The following is a 20,885-nucleotide window of genomic DNA, read 5'->3' as shown; positions in this document are numbered from 1 at the left end:
GAAGAAAATAGTTTAACGTAAATTTTTCTACTATGAATGAAGTCTGATTCACTGAGTATTGTGCTGTGTTGCTAAGTTCATACAGGTTTTTTTCGTGACTGAATCCTACAGCAGGGAGTCAGTATCTTTCTGGAATAGTAATGCTTCATCCTGTCATAGGAGTCCATTTCTTTATCTTGTTCAACACATTAAACCAAACAAGTCAAGGCTAGGGATTGATTATAGTTATGTTATATTTTTTTTGGTCCAGCCACAAGGAAAGGCTTAATTACAGAAATTTACTTTTGGGATAAAAAAAAATCTGACTACTTTGTGATATTTCATTCCTAAAACAGGTGCCCTCATATATAGATATTAAAGCAAAAAGAATATTTTTCCTTCAAGATTATTACGGTCTCAGTAATCTCATCATAAAAATAAAAACTCATGTCAATTTAAGGGTAATTAGGATTTCTTTCATTGTCATCAGGATAAAATTTGCCCTTTGCATTAGTCTGCTGATTTCTCCTTTGCAGACTGTTTATTGACCTGAGGGGCAGTGTCACTGATTAATACGACAGTAGCTGATCATCATTTGCCAATGTGTGCAATTTCCCCTGCTGTAGTTATAAGTTCAGCCCTTATGGCTTTCAACAGTAAGGATGCTAATTTATGGAACTCATTTATGAAAATTTAATAGAAGGAATTTTTATTGTTGTTAAATAATGTAATGAAAAAAGATGAGTGTTGGCCAAGTACAATCCATCTGGGGTTTGTGTGTTCCTTTATGAAAAAGCAAGCAGTGCCTATTTCAGAAGGCAGACATTCATTAGAAATCTGATCTGTGGCATTCACTAATTGAAAGCTAGACAAGAAAGTCCTGAACTCAAAGATAAATGTATATGATAATTTTCTTCACAGAAGGTAAGATACAGAAATAAACAGAGACACAATTTGAGACCCCATAATATGCCCGAGCTATTAAAGCAAACGCCTCACATGCCAAAGTATTAGGATTCTTATCCTAAACATAACATCTGTAAGCAAAGTATCTATAGTTTTACTTTCCTTTCCTAGAAGTATTTTTCAGATATAGAGAAATACTAGAGAAGTATTTTTCAGATATAGGAAATAAGCACCTGTAAAATGCATATTAAAATCTTCTTGAGACTACCACTTCTAAGGCTGCTGTCTCCTGGTATATTATCTAAGGGAATACATCCTCATACGAATTTCATTGTAGATATGAAATTCCTAATACTCTGGGAAATCATGCTAGGTGATAGTAGATAAAGAAAACCTAAGTGTATGATTGGAAACTTAGTAAAGACTAAGCATGTATGTATTAGTAGTTGTCAAAGGTACTTGCCACCTACCAGTCAGTTTTAACTCAGATGATTAGGTACAGTAATCAGGTTTTGGTGATCACGTGTCAGGCCTGAGGCTAGAAATGGACTTCACATCTTTCAGATAGCTGGTTATCAGTAAAATAGGTAAGGCACAAGGCAGAGATCCTCAAACAACTGATTATGTCTACCTGGCACATCAAATGCTGTGCAGGAATACTGGCTTGGCTTGCATAGCAATAAATGTCAGCTGAGTAGCACACATTTCCAGAAGGGCTAATTAGCATTTGTGCAGTTTTCCTGCTTATAATTTCTGAGCAAAGTCCCTTAGTGTTTCCTCAAGACCTTTGTGTCTTACTTCACTGCCCACACTGCAAAAACTGTGGTCTTTTGAAGTGACCCTTGTGTTCCCATGGACCCACTTCTCCTTTCCCATCAGTTCATTTTGCACCAGTTATGCCACAGAGGACCTTGGCTCTACACACATGTGGCTTTTTATATGACTGTAGCTAAAAGCATGGCATAAGTGGCCCTAATTTCTCTTGGGTTGCACAGGGTCAGTGAGACCTGGTGTGCTGGGTGAACAAAGGGCCTATCCAGTCCCCTGGAATGTACCCTGGGAGGTCCAAGGACAAGTTTGACTTGGGCATCTTATTCCAGACTCTGCTGCCTGTAACCAAAGGTGGAGCCTGTGCATGAAAAGAGCTTAATGAAGAGATTCTCCTCATTGTTGGCTGCAATAGCTGGGTCTGCCCTAAGAACCTGAGGGGATACAAGATCAGTAAAAAAGATGCTAAAGGCTTCTGTAGGAGCAGAAGTGTTATGAGAATTGCTGGAGATAGGGGAGCTAGTATTTGCTAAAGATAGGATGTTTCCAAGATTGGGGATTTAACAGATTTTTTAAATGTGTGTAAAAGTCCATTTCATCTGCAACAAAAGAAAAGTTCATTACCTTTTCCATTTTGACTTTCTGATCTTGGGGACGATCTTAGGTGCAGACTGAGAAACATAAGATTTGTTATTTCACATAGAATGTCCTGCTGTTTGGTAGTTCTGTCATTGAAAGATCCACACTATTTGGTAGCTTTCATTTCCATAAGTATTTTTAGAGTTATTTAAAAATTGAAACCATAGTGTATAAAAATGTGTACTTAGTATCATCTAAATGAATTTTGTAGTATTTTTAAAGAATGTGATTAACAGCTCCAAAGTTCTAATTGTTTTGTTTGGAAGGTGTGATAAACAGCTGTAAAATGCTGAATATTCTCCTTAGCTTTACTGATGAGAAAAATCTTCCACTTAACCCTTGAAATGCAGTATTGAGAGTGCAGAGCAGTGATTTCCTGTTACTAGAAATTAATGGGAAAGTCTTTGCTGTTTTCTTCCTGCTTTATAAAACAGTACTCTATCTTTTACACCTTGTTATCTTAACTGTGCATTATTACTCAGATAAATAAAATTTGTCATGGATAATTCCATGTTGTGAGAAGATGAAGATCTTTTTTAAGCAGTCATAGCACTCAGTCTGTTACTTCTCACATTGTATCCTCACTACTATTAAATTCTTTTAGGATATTAACTCACCACTATAGTTAACCTGTATTCCATTTTCCTGTTTGTTTAAATGTCCTTATGGCAAAGAGGCAGCATTTTAGTATCTCATAATTTTTGCTTTCAGTAAGGAAATGGAAGTGTTTGAAAGGCAGAAAGAAAAATGTTTGTGATTTATGTTGACTGCATTCATTTTATAAAGGACAACAGTAGAGCTGACAAATTGATCAGCAGCTAGTTCTTACCCATAACCTGTTGATAAAGTCCATGCCTTATTTTGCCACGCTGGACTTTATTTCTTTCATTTGTCCTGTGTTGCCAGAAGGCAGCATGAGCTGTACAATAGATGCAGGTCTGGTTTGTAAAAGCTACACTCTCAGCCCAGGTGCTACTGAAATCAATAGGAGTGAGTGATTTTTAAGAGACTTGAATGAAGAACAATTACCTGCTGCAGCTAAATTACATTTTGTGTTGAATCATCTCTAGGCTGGAAGCTGGTAAGCACAAAAGTGAGGAGGTGTAGAAATTAAGAAGCTGACATAGTGACAGATGTGGCATATCAAAGCACTGAGTTAACCTGTGTTTTGGTAAATTAGATCTGCACTTTTATAAACTGTCAGAACTGCAAAAGGCATCTGAAGGTGTATAAATTCAAAAGCATCATGAAGGGCTTCATCCTTTCCATCCTTAAAAGAAATATAGAGCTATAGCACCTTGTTTTGTGTCTGTATTCCTTTATGTTGCTTTATATTTTAAGAGTCTGGGCTAGGCTGCAAATTGGGACAGTTCTGTGGCAGGTGCTGCAATCCAGCTGAGACCTGACAAGGACCAAGGGAGCCATGCTGGGCCATGTAGTAAATATTGCATTGGGAACACATTTTACCTTCCTTGTGTATCAGCAAACACAAAATAATTAAGCAGTAGAAAACATGAGGGAATCCAGAAAGTCTTCATGTTCCTGTCAGAATAGTTGCTCTCTATAGTATGCTTCCATTAACACCTCTGAAAGTGTAAAATCCTTCAGGGTGGTAAAACCGTGTTCTTGAACTACAGCATTGTTTGGTTGTCGGGGTGCAGCAGGTATACCAATGAGAGCATGTTTTGTTTGGTTTTATTCTCTATGTCTGTTGTCACAATGATGTATTTAGGAAAGTTGCTGTACTTGGAAGAATTGCATTATAGGCATCTAAGACTCCCAAATGCCTCTGGGCACAAACATCTTAAAAATCTGCACCCTTTTTAGGGTGTTTTTGTAATTCATGTATTTTCCCGTCGTTTTTTATTAATACTTTATCACCAGACAGTCAGAAACAATATTCATTTTCAAATGTCCTGCAGCAGTGTTGTCTTGTTGTTAACTCTTGTCATATTTCACTCATTGGCTTTGAAAATGGAAAATGATGAATGGCTGCAGTGTTTTGTTTGTAACATCTCATTCTGAAGTTTTCTGTAAAAGTAGTATATTTTCATTACTTACCACTGGGTTGTTGAAGGGGCTTGGGTTTTTTCTTAATATAAGAAAAAGTTATTTGACTTACAATCACAAAAACGAGCCCTCAAAAAATTACGGAAAGAATATTTTAAGAATATTAAGTTCCCATTTCGGTTCAATCCTAATTTATTTAGCGCTAGTTTGGAATAATCAAAGCTAAATTATTTTGAACTTTCTCATACTTATGTACCTTAAAACAGAAGCGATCATGACACAAACTGACTAAAATTGTACAGCCAATCAGATTTTAATAAAATTTTTTTTTCCTTTTTGAGAAATAGACTCAAGCATGAAGACATGCACTCCTTGTGAGTGTGTTTAATATCATCAGGAAATTCAAATCCAGATGTTTGCTTAAAGGTTAAGACATATTTGAAACAACAAAGGAGGCCTTTTCTTTCTGCTGCATATATTTAAAACAGGCTACTTTTGAAAGAAATTTCAGAACCCCATTTGCATCCTAATTGCAGCCCATTTCCTGAGTCCACAGTTAGGCAGACTATAGAGTGGCATTGGGGATTTCTGGGGCAGAGAAATTGTTGGTTCTAGCTGAGCTACTGAAAAATAGAAGGGAAAAAGATGAATGGATTTTTTGCTTCAGCAGCCACCAGCTGGCAGATCGGCTCCTTGGAGCTTGGCCAAGCAGCAGTTTACAGCAGCCCTGCAGCTGCTCTAGGCTGGGCTGGAGCACGACTGGCACCAAGCCACCTTCAGCTTTGGACAAGGACTCAGCCTTGGAATTGGCTGACAGATGCACTGGGATTGTGGCTTTGCTCGCTCATGTCTGATGCTCAGGGAACGCAGTTGGTACCTCAAGGTTCAGTGCTGGAAAATCTGCGTTAATCACCTACGGGAAGATAAGGAGAATTAGGTTAAAAATAAATGTTTGACTTGGTCCAAAGTTGGTTTGGTTTGGGAGGTTTTTTGTATGGCTTTTACTTTTGTGCGTCTAATTCTGGGACATTTTTCTTATTTTTGCCCAGTTCATGAGGATCCTAAATAACTGTAATATGGACCAGCAAGAAAATTTGGTTACACTTCATTCTTTCAAACTAAATTACCTGAATTCATCAAAATAAGAATTAATTAATTTCAATCCTATATGTTGCAATTTTTATAAAAATGTTATAATCATACAAAAAAATAACTTGCATGAAAATCAAAGCAGCACTGTACTTTTTATTGACAATATTTTGTAGGGAGAATAATGTTATTGGGATGAGGAGAGAGGAGAGGATTTCTTGTTGATTTTGACTCCTGTCTGACAACTGTTCTCTCTTTTCCTGATTGAAAGCTGTTCTTCAGTCATTTATCATACATAAAAACAACAGTATTGGGTTTTGGCAGTGTTTCACTGAAGTCTCTGCTCATTTGATGTGTAACTATGCATCTGATAGAATGAGTCTGTCTTTCCTTGTTAACCATCTTATTATCTTATTGCTGGGGACAGGACCAAACCAATTTCTTAAAATTATGATGGCATATTCTGAATTTCTGTTGGTGCTTTAATGTAGGTAGATTAGCTCCTAATTTGTCACCATGTGGTATTTGTTTAATTGTTCAATAGGAGGGGAATTTCAGCAAGTTGCAATTTCATAGAACCAAGACCTTCCCTAACCACCTGTATATTAATAAACATTTATTGACACATACACACACATTGTCTCCCCCATCAGCCCCCAACCAGAAGCCAATATTTCATAGACTTACAAACCAAACATTTATTTTCTAAATTGAAAATATTTCAAGTGAAATATAACCCTGATAAGGAAGAGGAAAGAAACACCCCAGTGCTAGATAGTCATAACAGCTTTTCATCAAGTTAAAAAGCAATAGGTGACAATAATCAACTGAATTTAGATATAATTTTGCATTAAAAATCATGAAAATATTGTGGACAACTAGATGAAGATGAATAAACAATTTCATACTGTTGCCAAATAAAATTACTAACCTCCTACTGAGGTAATTAATAAGAAGCAGATGAAGAAGTCCCTCATAGGATTAATAGTGTTTTTTCTGCTTCATAATGGTGGGGAATTACCTTGAGTACTGTACTCCTGACAGTACTTCAAGAAAAAAATAGTGGAATTACTGAAGGGGATCTATAGAGAAGTGTGGATGGCTTGGAGTCTAGCAGATGAGTCCTATGAGAAAAAGTCAATGTGGTATTTTTTATTCTAGAGCAGAGAGGATTAAAGGGTTGCTTGACAGCATTCTCTGAAGACATAACCAGATCAAACAGCAATTCTTTCTTAATTTTCATGAGAGAGAGAGAAGGAAGGTCTTGAAGCCAGAAAGATAACATTTTAGACATTAGGAAGACCTTTTCAAAAAGTAATATAGTGAAAAAATCTTAGAGGAGAAGGCTGTACAGGTTACATTGATGAAAGTCCTTAAACAGATGATTAAGGGCCATAAATGTCCAGAGGGATAAAATGGGGTTAACCAGAAGTTCAGGATAGACTGGAGGTCCCACCATGAAGTGCCTCTAAGGTTCTATAACAATCTTTAAGTTTTCAAAGATACTAGGTGACATATTGTAACTCCTGAATAATTCCCTTACAATAAATGCTTGGATTTTTGACAGGGCATTAAATTTAACTCTTGTCCCAATAGGAAGATTATATTTACTGGCATGGGAATAAATAATTTATAGATAGATAGATAGATAGATAGATGGATGAAAAGTGTTTGAATTTAGAGACAGGTGCTCCCAAGAATGATATACTAGGAAAATAATGGAATTTCATTTCAACACCTATGTCCTGCATGTGTAAAAACTGAAGTCATGTTTTCCAGAGGCATTCTAAGGTGTCCTACTCCCATTTATAAATGTGTGCAATCAGCACTGAATAAAAAGTGGGAAAAAAATGATGTTCCAGTCCTAATAATTTTTTTAAATATCGTCTCTGATGGCTAAAATACACTGCAGTCCTTATACCCAAACCTGCAAATGTGTCTGCGTGGCATCATGACCATTAGCCTGCAGTAAAAAAAGGATTTAAGCTATGGATACTGACAATATCATTCTTCTATGCTGCTTAAAACAGAAATGCATCTGAAGTGATACAATTAATTCTGAAACAATAGATCTGAGTTTCCTATGGAATCATGGGAACACCATGAAAGACTTTTAGCCAAATACTGTTGGAAGGCTTGGTAGTATTTTTTATTCTCTCAGCTTTGTTCTGCAACATCAGAACCCATATATCAGTGTAAATGTCAAGAAGCTGCTCCTGTGTCCTTTCAGAGTTCTGCTGCAGAAAACCTGTAAGGAGTCAAATTGGACATGTGTTTTAGATTAACCAGTTGCTTTAACCATTCCCTGGGAAAGGGTGCCATCATCTCCTCCCCAGTCAGGTGTTCTAGAGACAGTACAAAGCATCACACCAGGTACACACTGAAAGTCTGCAGTGATCTGATTTCCCATACACAGATAAATTACCATAATTTCAACAAAATCAGGTGCATGCGTGCTTGCACAACATCAGAAGTTGGTAACCTGCTGGAATCTTTCTTACATTGTATTTTTTCCAGGCAACTGAAATAAAATTTGTGCTCTCCTGTAGCATGCATTTGACTTGTAAATACACAACAAAACACCTGGATTCAAGGGACAGTGAAAATTGAACATGTTCTGAGCTTAACCGAGGCACGAAGATATTTACAAAATTTGTTCTTTATATTTTGTAAGGATTTGAGAGTACTAAGTGTTGAACTCTATGCAATCAAAATTCTCTTTGTTTCATTATGTGAAATGCTTTTGAAAATCTGCTTACAATTCATGAAAACTTCTCATCCATTTATTATGTTCTGAAAAAGAAATGTCCTTTGATTTAAACTATTTTTTAAGGAAAATGGCCAAATCATTTCCTGTAGGAAGCATTTTTCAATCCTAGTACTATTAAATGTGAATGAAGTTTTGGAAGTTTTACCATCAATTGGAGTTGTCTTTCATTTTAATCTGCCAGACCCATGTGCTGTTCATGTGTAGTGAGGAGTGGTTTATGCACTTCACACTTCTCTACTGTGTTCTATTACTAATACTTTTTGGTTTGTCTTCTTTTGTTTCCCCAGACTATATATCCAATCAGAACGGCGAGCCAAAATCTCAGCACAAGGGACAGAAAGTCAGCACTTACTCCCACCGAGGACCCTTTTAGACACCCACTGGGCAACCAAGCAGCAGCGTATGAGAGCAAGAGCTGCCAGCTGTCTAATTTGTGTCTGAGCAGCCTCCTGAAGGAGAAGGAGATCGTGGAAGCCATCAAGCACACCCGAGGCACGTATGAGACCCTAGCCCCAGAGGGTGTCCAGAACGGTTTGGCTGTCACGGCGCCCAGCCCAGCCCAGCCAGCATCCAAGGCCGACGGCTTCCCCGTGTTCCCAGGAGCTCCCAAGGACCAAAGTGCCGTGCCTCGGCAGCACAGCACCTTCACAGGGAGACTGGGACAGCCCCCCAGGGGACCCATCTCCTTACACATGTACAGCAGGAAGAACGTTTTCCTCCACCACAATCTGCACACGGCAGAGCTACAGACTTTAGGTCAACAAGATGGCTAACAAGGTGCTTATTTTCTTGCCATGGAAGGAGAGTTGATTAAAGAGGGATGTAAGCTCACCTAGAGCTCTGTCTTCAGTTCTCATCTGCTGCTACTTTCATGTGAAAAAAAAAAAATAAAAATTACCTTTGTCTGTAGGTTCCATATTTTCCCACCTTGGACTGAGGCAAAAGGATGAATGAGATTGTTAAATAACTCAGCTAATTTGTCATGCAGAAGTCGCCATGAGTTCAATAAATGGGACCATTTGGTTGGCATTGCTAGTCCAATATTGGCTAAATATATTTTACCCCTCTATAAGTCACTATGATTCCCTGAAGTTCTAGATGATCTTAAAAAAAAACCTGTATGTTTAATAATATTACTGTTAAAGTAGATGTGAGGAATAAATAGATAAGTAATTAGTAAACCCTCTTGAATTTCATAAAGATTAGGGAAATAAGGAGTCAGAAATCTTTAAGGACCCTCTTTTTACACATTTTTTTTAATACAGTGAAATTTGGTAACTTACAGAGCGTTACCACTTCCTGCTGTATGTGTTTCATGAGTGCCTCATGCTACAAGTGGAGGAAGTAATTGATTTTCCACTAACAGGTTCATAGAGAGTTGCCAGGTATTTGAGTCAGTAAATTGGGTCCCAGACTGAGGATGTCAGCTTGTTTCCTCAACCTTCCCTTCCCTCTTCACACTTCTATTTAACTACATTTCTCTGAGTGTTTCTGTTCTATGAGGTCATGTCAAGTTGTGGTGATCTTTGTGCTTTACAGGCACTGTAGCACTCATGATGCGATGTGACATTCTGCTGTGTAATTCATCCTATAATTTCATTCCACTTCCCAAACCAAAAATGTGTGAAAGCCTAAAGTAAGAGAAATCATCTTATTAACCAGGCCGAACAACCTGCATCAGTCATAATTTCTGTGGGCTGTATCATCTGCACTTCAGGACCTGTTGGTTTACACCAGCTCACTGGGTTTGTTAGTCTTGACATGTAACAGACAAGTGAGATTAATTTATTGCCTGGTCTCTGGGAGTATGAAATCATCTGACCATGCCACAGAACCTGGAGACCTGTCGGTTGCAAAAGATCTGGTTTTCCCCTCTCAGAGGCTTGGGAGCCTCTCAGTCAGTTACTCCAAACATGTCAAATATGTGAAACATGACACTTGGTCTACAACCTCTCTGGTGCAGGGTAATCTGTTTGAGTTACAATGGCACATGCAGTGAGTAGTTTAAAAATAATATTGCATATTTAAGTACGATTGAGGCAGATCTGAGACAAGTAACTTCTCTCTTCAACCAGTGATTAATAAGGAAAGACAAGGTTGCAGCACATTCTCATACACAGAAACAAGCAATTGTGACTTAACAGGTAGCATATAATGAAAAATAAAGCTTCTGTAGCCACTAAAAATCTGCAACTTTTATAAGTTAAGTTACATAGAGTATACAAAATAAAGACAAAATTTTACCTAGTGTTAAATATATCTGCTTTACTGCTTAATATTTGGATTATTACAAGGAAATTTTATTAACACGGCTTGCTTAAACTAAGAAAAAATTGGACCATTATCTTGGCAGATATTCTGTAAAGTAACTTCAGCAGCCTGAAGTTTCAGGCTTCTGTTCATTGAGAATTTTATTTTTATTACAGCGGAATTTATCGTATTATCTGTTATTGAAGAGAGCAGGTTTTGTCTAAATATTCCGTAGTGATAATTTTGGGTATCCAGAGATGCATACATAAGAACCAAGACAAACATTTGCCAAAATGCTTCGTGTTCATGTGTTTATTGATACTGCCAAAACAGAATGTGCAAAAATTGCAAACACAGCTTTACCGAATTAACTGTGGGTATTCAAGACTCCCAGCCCTGCATTGAAACTCATAATTTAAAGTCTACCAAACAAGTTTAAAATAGTAATAAGATAATTTCGCTACTCAGAATCACTTCTTCTTCTTAGCAATATCTTAAAGTCATGGTAGACTGAAAGGACAATTAATTCTTGCTATCAATTCATTTCAGTATTGCTCATCTCAAGAGCTCATGTATGCAATTCAATTTCAGATCTGTAAATAAATTAAACAGACACTGTAATCAAGGAATTTTTTTCCATGATACAAATGTACTGTACTACATTAAAAAAAAGCAAAACAAAACAAACCAATACCCTCTTCAGTTTTAGGTTATGTTCTGTATCTATAGTTGTTTTTTTCCTGGGAAAATGGACTTTTGGATTACACTTTATTAAAAAAAAAAAATCCGTCTATAAACTTCAAAAATAGCATTTCAAATGCTACTATTTTCTTGGAGAATCTTTTATAGAGCTGAAACTTAAAAAAACTGGAAAAAACAGTTCAATAAATATGAGGGATATTTTTAAGATGTCATCTTGAAGCTGTTTTGTATCAGTATTTTCAGCAATGTTATGTTATTTGTAATACTGAGTGTAAATCTCACGCAGAGAAGGGTATTAGCCACATGTTAATGTACAGCACAGCAGTAACTGTAAAAGAGGTCCTTTCTTTGGTCCTCTCGTGTATATAGGAAATCATAAAGCAACAGCATGTGGACATTCTTGCAGTGAATTGATTCCTTTGTACTAAAAATCTCTAGTTTTTTAAGAGTTCCATGTACAAAATGATTTATACATTTCTCCAAGGCTGTACATATCCAAAGACATGACACCGGGGGAAAAGGCATTTATTATTTTTTTCCATGGATGCACCTTTCTTCCCTTCTTTTTTCTCTCTTTCTGTACAACAAAGTGTAACTGCAAAGTTTCTGCTTAAAATGACTTGTTAGTTCCATGTCTTTCAGTGTGATAGAGGGCATTGTAAGGAGAAGGAAATCCCCGAAGAAAAAGTGTTTCTACTTGAAGCAGTGTTCATCCCACTTTTTTAGAGGAATCACTTGGCAAAAGAAACCTTAGATCTGTGCCCTAAATATTTTTTTAATAATTTACCAGAGCCACACCTGAAATGTGCTTATCATCATCTCTAGCCTTACCCTGACTAGGACATGTTCATAAGACACAATAACATGCTAGGGGCAGCCCTGGTGATAAATTCTTGAGATGGAAGGAAAAGATTTGTCCAATACTGTTTTTATGTTCGGCCTTCAGAGCAGTGGAAAGAGTTTTTTTTATAACTTGTGCATGTAGATGAAGCTCAAGCTGTGTGCTTGTGCATACTGGAAAAAAAAACTTGCTACAAAGCTCTCCTCTATTTAGGCTATTTAGTAGCATATGAAAGTATCCAGCAACAGAAATTCCTGCCACCTTTCCAGGCATGCCAGCCCTCTCTGTGGAAATGAAACAGCCAGAATAGATGCCTTTACTTCAATCCAGACTCTTAATGGTTTTTATTCCACACACTTCCACATAAATGTTAGAAGGGCTTTCCTTATGTGGCTTTTTTCCTGGAAATTGTGAAAGGGTGTTTGTGCAGACTAAGATGCTCAAATGATGTTTAGATAAGCATTTGAAAGCTTACCAAAATGTTCATATTTGTCCTACAAATTCATTCCAGTCATTACAGGTTTATTACCAATAAAAATTGGTGGTTTTCCCTTTCCAAAAAGCCAGTTTGGAAGTAATGATTTCTGTCTGTGCTGATTCACTGTATACTGTTAAATACACAGTACACTTTTCAGACTAATAAAAAATAAGGTGTTTACAAAGCAGTAGCGTGCTTTACATGCCCTAAGAGTTGTGCCATATCTCCACTGGTTTGATTGGTATGACACTGACTTCAATTAGGTTCTACTGAGTTAAGTCACTTGATGATTGGGATTGTGGCCTTTAATCCAGCTAGTCTCAGTTTATGCACAGGAGTTCTCTAAATCTAGAAATCTCTCCAGTCAAAAAAGACAAGAAAACACTTAATCTAACAAAAACATCAGGTCATGATCTATGGTGAATGCACTTCTTTTTCCCCTTCACATCCAAAAGCAAAAAAACCCTGCAAACCCCTTTGTACATCTACACAGTTCACAAATGAACTAGACTAACATCTAACAAAATGCAAAATCTTGAAATAAATACCTGGAGAAAAAAATACAGGGGAGTCTTCTCACAGGTGTTTGTAAAGGTGATAAATTTGTCAAGATATTGGGAACTTCTGTATCTGAGTGCAGTAATGAAATATGTTCTATGGCCTCTACCACTCTCACTCCAACAAATTCTTTTGGAGGGAGAATTTACTGTTTGAAACTTGCTCTAGAGAAAGCAGGCACTACAGTGTGAGAAAGTACATTGAAAATATCCATGGAGGTCTTCTCCCAGCTGGGAGTAACACACAGCATCCTTTCCAGGATGTATCTTAGTGTTCTTCAGCCAGCAAGAAGTTGGCAGAGATTCCTCAGGAGAAGAGCCTCAAATCATGCAGACCACCACCACATCTTTAAACAGACTTTACTTTAACATGTCCCATATAAGGCACTTCTAAAATAATATGGAAATTTCAGCAGCTGCAGAACACACCTTGCTGGGTTGTTGGGGTTTTATTTTGGAGATAAAAATGCCATATGCTGGTTTTAACCTTGTAAACTCTGTTTGGAACTTGCTTGCTCACTGGCCAGGATGTGAGAGTTTATCCACTGTAACAGATATGATCCTAACTCCTCACAGTATAAAAGGCATTGGATATCTTCCCTGAAGAGCTTGAGATTTGCAATGTATTTTCAGTCTAGGAGAACTATCTGGATTTAATTATCTTCTTCTTCAAGGATCTTCACTTGTTGCATAGTCAGTAGAAAAGAAAGTTATTTAAGTATTTTGGAAAGATTTTGGCGTTAATTTTTATTTTAAAATACACTTAAAATTTATCTCCCTGTATCTAAAGACAAGAAAATAAGAAAGGAAAAGAAAAAACTTTTATCAGCATATGTTTCCCATAAATCTGTGATTGTCACTAGCCACAGCTGTCACTTGCATTCTGTACAGCTGTGAAATATTTTTGGATTTGTTGGTTTTGTTGCCTTCATTACCTGGAAATCATTACCTCTGGTTCTGGGGGTTTTTTGCCATCAATCCAGTACTTGAAACACACAGGGAGGGCTGTTGAGGATTTCTGCAGAAGTAATCCTGCTACTCTGAAAGCAGCACAACAAGAAAATACCTGGAGGTCTCTGTGTGTTTCCTGGGGATGGAAAACCTATTCTGACTGATCTTAACTCTGAATGATTTGTGAGAATCTGATGGAGGTGGCAAATATCAGATCTGTTTCTACATCAACGTAGAGGTTGTAGAACAGAAAATACTCTACTGAGATGATTTTTCTAGTGGGCAAATGCTGTCTCCTTATATTCTGTATCATAACCCTTTCTGTCTCTCTGGATTTCAGGAACATTTCCCTTAGGTATGGAGTTGTGATGACTCTATAAGACAGGATGCACCACAGTGTTGTTCCTGCTATGAGAAGGCTCCACTGGATTTAAAAAAAACATTAAAATATCTCATCATTAAAATATTTTAACATCTTCTAGAACTGCTATACTGCTGGGGTAGTAGAAAGAAGTGCATTCACAGAAAATGTCCTTTTCCCATCTGGGTAGGCTGTGTTAGGTGAGTTGAGGTCACAGCTGATTTACATCTACCCAGAAACTGTCAGACTTATGCACCTACACAGACAAATACATTGCCAGGTTTGACCCTGCTTTTTGTCACATTGAAAAGGCCCTAATAATGTCGTTTTTAAATGCATATGGGTATCAACAGTAGTAGTAGAATTTTAATTTATTTTGAATTTTCCATTTTATGTCAATGCACTTTATAGAAAGGTTTCATGTGAATTACACAGGGACTTTTATTTTTTTTTAACCTAAACTTGATTTCAACGGCGTTAAGAATACTTAAATTTAAGCATGCAGGCAGTCCCATAAAACAGTCAAATCCCTCTTTTTTAAAAAACAAACACACAAATAAATATTTTTTCTGACATAAACAATGTCATTCATATTTATTGTTTGAAAAGTATGATGTATAAAAAGTATTTTTACTTATATCTAAATGTTACTACTTTTCAAACACTCCACATAAGTAGAAAAGACAAGAAACGGCCTTCATCCTAAAGATGCTTGTCCAGCTATACCATTAGGCTTTGTTTGCCAAATCATTAATTTCTTTTTAAAGAAAATCTATTTGTTTTCCATGGTTAAGAGTGTGAAAAAAAATAAAATGTTTTAGTACGTGCTCTACAGAATGTGTGGAGAGATGATCAACATCGCAAGGAGAATATAAGCAATCAAAGTCCTTAATCAGTGATTCACCCGATGTGTTTTAAGCAAGAGGATCAACAGGATATAAAAAATCTGTGTAGGAGGAGAACAGATGTTTTGTTGCTCAGAAAAGTCTAATGGAAGGGTGAAGGCTGACAGATTAATAGCTCTTTTTCTGTTCCAGGGCTGGTGGTGCAGAGCCATTTGCTGTGAAATAACACTGAGGCAATATATTTATGAAGTAAATCTATTGGAATAACAAGAAATGAGATAAAATGGTTGCATAACATTCCAAAGTATGGTTAAGGTTACTTCCATAATTTTATCAAACAGCATCTGACTGAATTTACATCCTTTTATTACTAGGGTATTATCTTTATCTGAAGGATAAGTGTAAGTGGAACAGTGCAATTTGCATTGTAACATAGAAACAATTCAGACGAAAAGAATACATGAAAATATTCTATTTCTAAAGCCTTGCACTTTGTACAGTCTTCTCTAACTATCTGAAGCTGTTTTATGTAATTTTATTTCATACAGCTCTGGTAATGCCCTTATGTTGGGCAGCAAGGAGAAAACATTGAAGAGAGTCTTGACCCCAACCCTACATCAAGAGCTGCACAGTTTTGGTTTTCCTTTCCAATAAAGAAACAGGGATCTTGTGAGAAAAACTTTATTCAAACATTCCCACAAACAGCTTGGCCAATGTGACGTTTAAATTGGTTAGGGGAAAATTAAAATTTTAATTTAAAAAATTGATTAATACTCTGACTATTTTTGCAAATATGTTCTTTAGTACTGCCAAGGGCAATTAGAGTCCTCTTGGCATTTTTCTATAAACAAAAGTGTTCTGTTACATGTATCAAAATAGGAAATTTTATCTGATAATTTCCTCATTGTGAACTTGTCTGTGAGTATCCTGCTGTCCAGGATGATATTTTTTAAAACTACTGACCACTAAAAAAAATTAATAACTAATAAGACATCGAATTTTCTGTTCTGTGCTGCTGAACACCCATTTAATTTTAATAACAGTACATGGCAAGGCTATTTGCTATATACTATTGAAATTAACTTTTAAAATATAATTGGCAATACTATAGAGATTACTTGAATTGAAGACTTTAAAAGAACAACACAGATGAGAAAAGGGGGAAAGTATTAACTTGAAGGTAAGGTATATGTAATGCACTGTTGAAGAGTGTTGAACAGTAAAGTTGTGTGGGAGATAAGGTGAAGCTTTTTCACTGAACACACTCCAGTCACTCCAGGATCACTGCTGATTTAGATGGTAACACAGATTTAAAAGGAAATAAACGAGAATATTTTTGCTAAGAGATAACACAGTTAAAAATCAACTTGGAGCAGAATTTTCAATAGTGAAGGTATTTGCCTCAAGGTATGGTCTGAAAATAAAGCTGTAAAAATGGATCTAAATTCTGATTAAACAAGTTCATTAGTGATTTTAATGGTTTTATTCTACAAAGCCATGAATTGGTTGAACTCATTCTTATTTAACAGGCAAATACTTTGTAATATTTAAGAATTGCCAAGGCATAAACCTAACCTTTGATTTTAGTACCACACATTCTTTGTTTTTTTTTTAATTTTCTGCTCTTTTTAAAATTTTTTGAGGTTTTGTAGCTCCTGTGCAATAAGAATCTGAGTGTTTCAAATTCAGTCATTTTGCACTGACTGAAAACAGATATGTAGCCTTTAGGTGAGAGCACTTTGTGTCTGAAGAAGATCAAGCAGCATTCTGTTGGTTTTTTTAAATCAGATTGTTGGGTAAGTAATTTTTGTGGATTACTTTGAAGAGTTATGGCAGTATGTAAAACAGTTCTGTGGGATTCTATTTGTATTATTTAATGGTCATTTGTTTGTTCCTGGCTTTATTTGACATTATTTTTCCTTCTGTGTTTTATGGAAAGAAATATATTTTTTAATATTTGTACAGACTTTAAACTTTCTTGTAGAGGTTCACATTCATACATTTCCATACTTGAAATGAACATAAAGGGCTCTTTCAGGTTTTTTTTCTTTTCATGCTGCTGAAATTTTATTTGTTAATAAAAATCTTGTGTTCTAAGATAAGCCTGTGTTGTTTTTTTCTTTGAAATAGTTCATATTTCTTTGACATTTCTTCACACTTTTGCTGGGAAATACATAATTCACTGTAATAAACACTAATTATTTTATGGTTTAATGCTATTAGCACTCTGTCACAATCAAGAGATGTATCATTTTTCCTTGAAGTTCTTTAATCGCTTAATGAGAACTCTAGGTTGAAGATATTTGATCCTGTGCTAATAATAAAGTGCGAACACCTGTGCAGAACAGGTGTTTTTATTTATAAAAATAAAATACAAAGATTATATACAAAAAATTCTACTGTCCTGCAGAAAAAAAAAGAACCCCAAACATTCTGCCTTGATATTTTGCAAATTCCTTATTACACTATTTCCTGAGTGTCCAAATAATTCTGCTTACACAACATTTCTCAATTCCCTACTGCACTTCTCAGTTGATCTTAGTGTGAATATAGCAATTTCCATGAATAAAATTAGGCCTTACTTTTGTTTTCCTTCTCTTTAGCATCTTGTCCTGCTATATCTTTTGCTTTAGTATGTGTGTATTTTTGTGTTGTCCATCCCAGGTTTCAACTAAGGATGTTATAAAGCACTCCTCCACTTTGCTTCATTTTCCGCATAGCATATCTAAATGATATGTCTTCATCTTCAAAGGCCAAAATCATGAATATTACTTTAAGTCAAATATAGAAGAAATAAGCAAACTTACACATGTGTAAGGCTATAAAGTATTTGTCAACACTAACAGCAGTATATAAATAAAAGAAGTATGAAGACTAAAGTGATTGCTCATTGTGTCGTAACTGAGTTCCATTTCAGCTTTCCCCTGCATGAACATAATTCTAACAGGCTGCATTCTCAGACCAAGAGGTTTATTTGTTTGGAGGGGTTCTGCTTATTGGTTTGGGTTTGTTTGGGTTTGTTTTTCTTCATCACTAACAGTGCACCATTTTCAGCGCCCACTTTGAAAGCCTCAGCTCAGCTTCCAATTCTTCAGCTAGAAATGGCTGCAGATCATTTCACAGTACTTAGTTAGATGCCTACTACTCTCTCAGTAATACTGTTTAAAATATATGTCCCACTCTAAGCTGTTTCTTCCTGTTGCTATCCACTCTTGAATAGCTGGTCCATTTCAGTGCTGTTTATAGGAATTCTTTCTAGTGTTGGGTCCCTGGCAGGAATATGAAGCTAATAGGTTATTTGACTTTATATGTAATCTTCCCAGGAAAAATAAAGCTTAAATAGTAGAAAAGTTTTTAGTCTGATATTTTTCAGTGAATTTATATTACTGTATTACCAGCCTTCTACTAAATGAAGCTAAAGAAACATCAAATTAGACACAAGTGCTGGAAAGTGGAAGATTCTTTGAAATTAGCACAGGTTATGCAAAGTGCTTGGGAGCTAAGGAAGCTTTCCCACATAACATCACTTCTATGAAACTTGAGCATGTCCAAAATAAGGAACGGCTTAGTCTTTGTGTTCTGATGGGCTTTAAAGGGCCTGAAAATGTTTTCATAGTTACATTATATATGTTTTCTTACTTCCTCATAAGGCATTCTCTTCTTTTATGAAACAACAGGACAGGAATTTATTCCCTATCACAAAAATGCCTCCAAAGCCACTGATTACTGAGAGCAAAACAATATTCATCAGACAGCAGAGTAATTCCTCAATTAGCTTGTGTGCATTATAATTCATAATATTTTATGTTGTGATATCTCAAAAAATAATATGAATGTTGTTGCTTTAGAAAAACTGCATATTCAGAGAATGAGCTAAGCCTTAAACATAGTTTCAGATTGAAAAAATACTAATATGAAATTAAAGGAAATTGATCTCTGATTTTTCAAGTGTTGGAAGCACACTAATAATCAGCATAGCTCGATTTCACTCGATGACAAACATGAAATATTTTTTCTAAGCCTTAAATGTCATTCAGAAAAATAGTGCATACATGACTAAGTGCAAGTCAAAGTAGTAGCAAACACGATTACGTCTCCATGCAGCACTGCTGCAAGCACCCTGATGTGCAGAGCAGGGTCAGAGGAATCAGCAGCTACCCCTAAGCTGCTGCATTCCAGCCCTGCTTGCAGCCCTGGCCAGATGCAGATACTGCTCCAAATTACATCACTTATTTTAATACCTTCCTCCTTCCACCCTTCACTTTTTTCCTCTTTTCATATTTCCTTTATTACAAATTTCGATCTGTACTCCTAACTATCTTGACCCCTTTGAGACACTGGGAACGTTAGGAACTGAGTTCCACCTGTGCTTGATTGCATTACCAGGTGATGAGAGAATTACCAGGCCTTAAAAGGTAAGGGTGGGGAAAGGGAATCATTGCCCTCATCAGCAGCAAGTGTTTAGGGTAGGTAGCAGCCTGGAGAAGGCAGTGGCAGTGTATTTTGGGGTAGGACAATGTTGAGGCTTGTGAACAGTATAGTCTTATTTGTGTAGATATTTTGTTATTTGGTTTAACACTGCATTATTTTAGGCTCTTTACTTGATTCAAATGCACAAATTCAAGACTTGTCTGTACAAAAGATGCTACAAGAACCAGCTGAAGAAGTGCTCTGGTAAGTCCATGCATTCATATGATTTACTGTTCTGAAATATTTAAGTGGAGGTGGTTGTGCTGTGGAGTCCAGTGTTTTTGCTCCCATTAAATAATATTGGGTTTTGTTTAATCTTTTAGTTTGTTGTGTTTATGGACCTGTTAGTCATGCCAGTTTTTCATTACTCTTCTGTTGTATTTCTCCTTCTATTAAATTGGTTTTCATATTGGAGCTTGAATGGTGCCTCCTAAGTGAATGTGGTATTTTTTTCTATTAATTAATATGGCTTAGTGGAGAGAGCTCTGATTACAAATTAAGGTTGTGTGAACCTGTGTTCCTAATTCTGCTAAGTGTGTGTAATAACTTGGTGTGTAATCCTAGGGTAGTTATTTCTTTTGTGTTACTGCATTTGGTTTTGGCCTTTTTTTTTTTTCAGACTATGATAGCTTAAGGCCCAAAACTCTTGATCTTTAAGACCCAAGTGTGAAAAACATCCAGATTTGTGATTGTTCTGACCCATGGGCATACACACGCACAAAATCTAGTGTGAAATTTTATAGGTGAACCTACTGTAAGTTTTCTCTTCTTGAAGCCTTTTTGCTTTCTTGCTGCAGAGGTACAATTCTTCCCGTGTCGATTTGTTTCTAAGTGAAGATTTTTAAGCAGGCCAAGCTAGATAAGAAGATGAGAAGAAAAAATACTGTGATGGGATCTTGGAGTAGGAGGAAAGGGAGGGAAAAGTATCTCCTATGAGCGAACAGGAAAGCGTTGCCTCCAACAGAGGAACCTACCTGTGGGATTTTCTATGCATTCCACTTCATTAACAATAAGAGTAGCTGAGGCACCTCAGTGTCTTAGCTGCACCAAGACTTAAAAAAGTATGAACTAGAGAAGCATCAGATGAAGTGCATATGAAGTAAGCAATTTTATTAGTTTCTATGGTAACGCACCACTACATAAAGCTAAAGAAATTGTAGTCCACAAAATGCAGCATTAATTCACCCATGTGAACAGTGTCACTGTTTGTCTGATGTGTAAAGGCATAAGGGAGCTGTAATGTGTACTGGGAGCAATCTAACTGTTAAA

The 20,885-nt window shown here is 36.4% G+C and overlaps 1 protein-coding gene across 2 annotated transcripts in view; it reads left to right on the top strand.

The window, feature by feature from the left end:
* The window catches only part of CCSER1 (coiled-coil serine rich protein 1), a 608,728-nt gene extending 596,681 nt beyond the window's left edge, over positions 1–12,047 (top strand). For both annotated transcript variants that reach the window (XM_030947275.1, XM_030947274.1), the window contains exon 10: positions 8,449–12,047. In XM_030947275.1, coding sequence (XP_030803135.1) covers positions 8,449–8,934 — 486 coding nt within the window. In that variant the 3' untranslated portion in view covers positions 8,935–12,047. The remainder of the gene's footprint in view (positions 1–8,448) is intronic.
* Positions 12,048–20,885: the final 8,838 nt, after the last annotated feature.

Source organism: Camarhynchus parvulus, chromosome 4 (genome assembly GCF_901933205.1).
Source record: "Camarhynchus parvulus chromosome 4, STF_HiC, whole genome shotgun sequence".
Classification (NCBI taxonomy): domain Eukaryota; kingdom Metazoa; phylum Chordata; class Aves; order Passeriformes; family Thraupidae; genus Camarhynchus; species Camarhynchus parvulus.
This window is presented reverse-complemented; position numbering and strand designations above follow the sequence as displayed.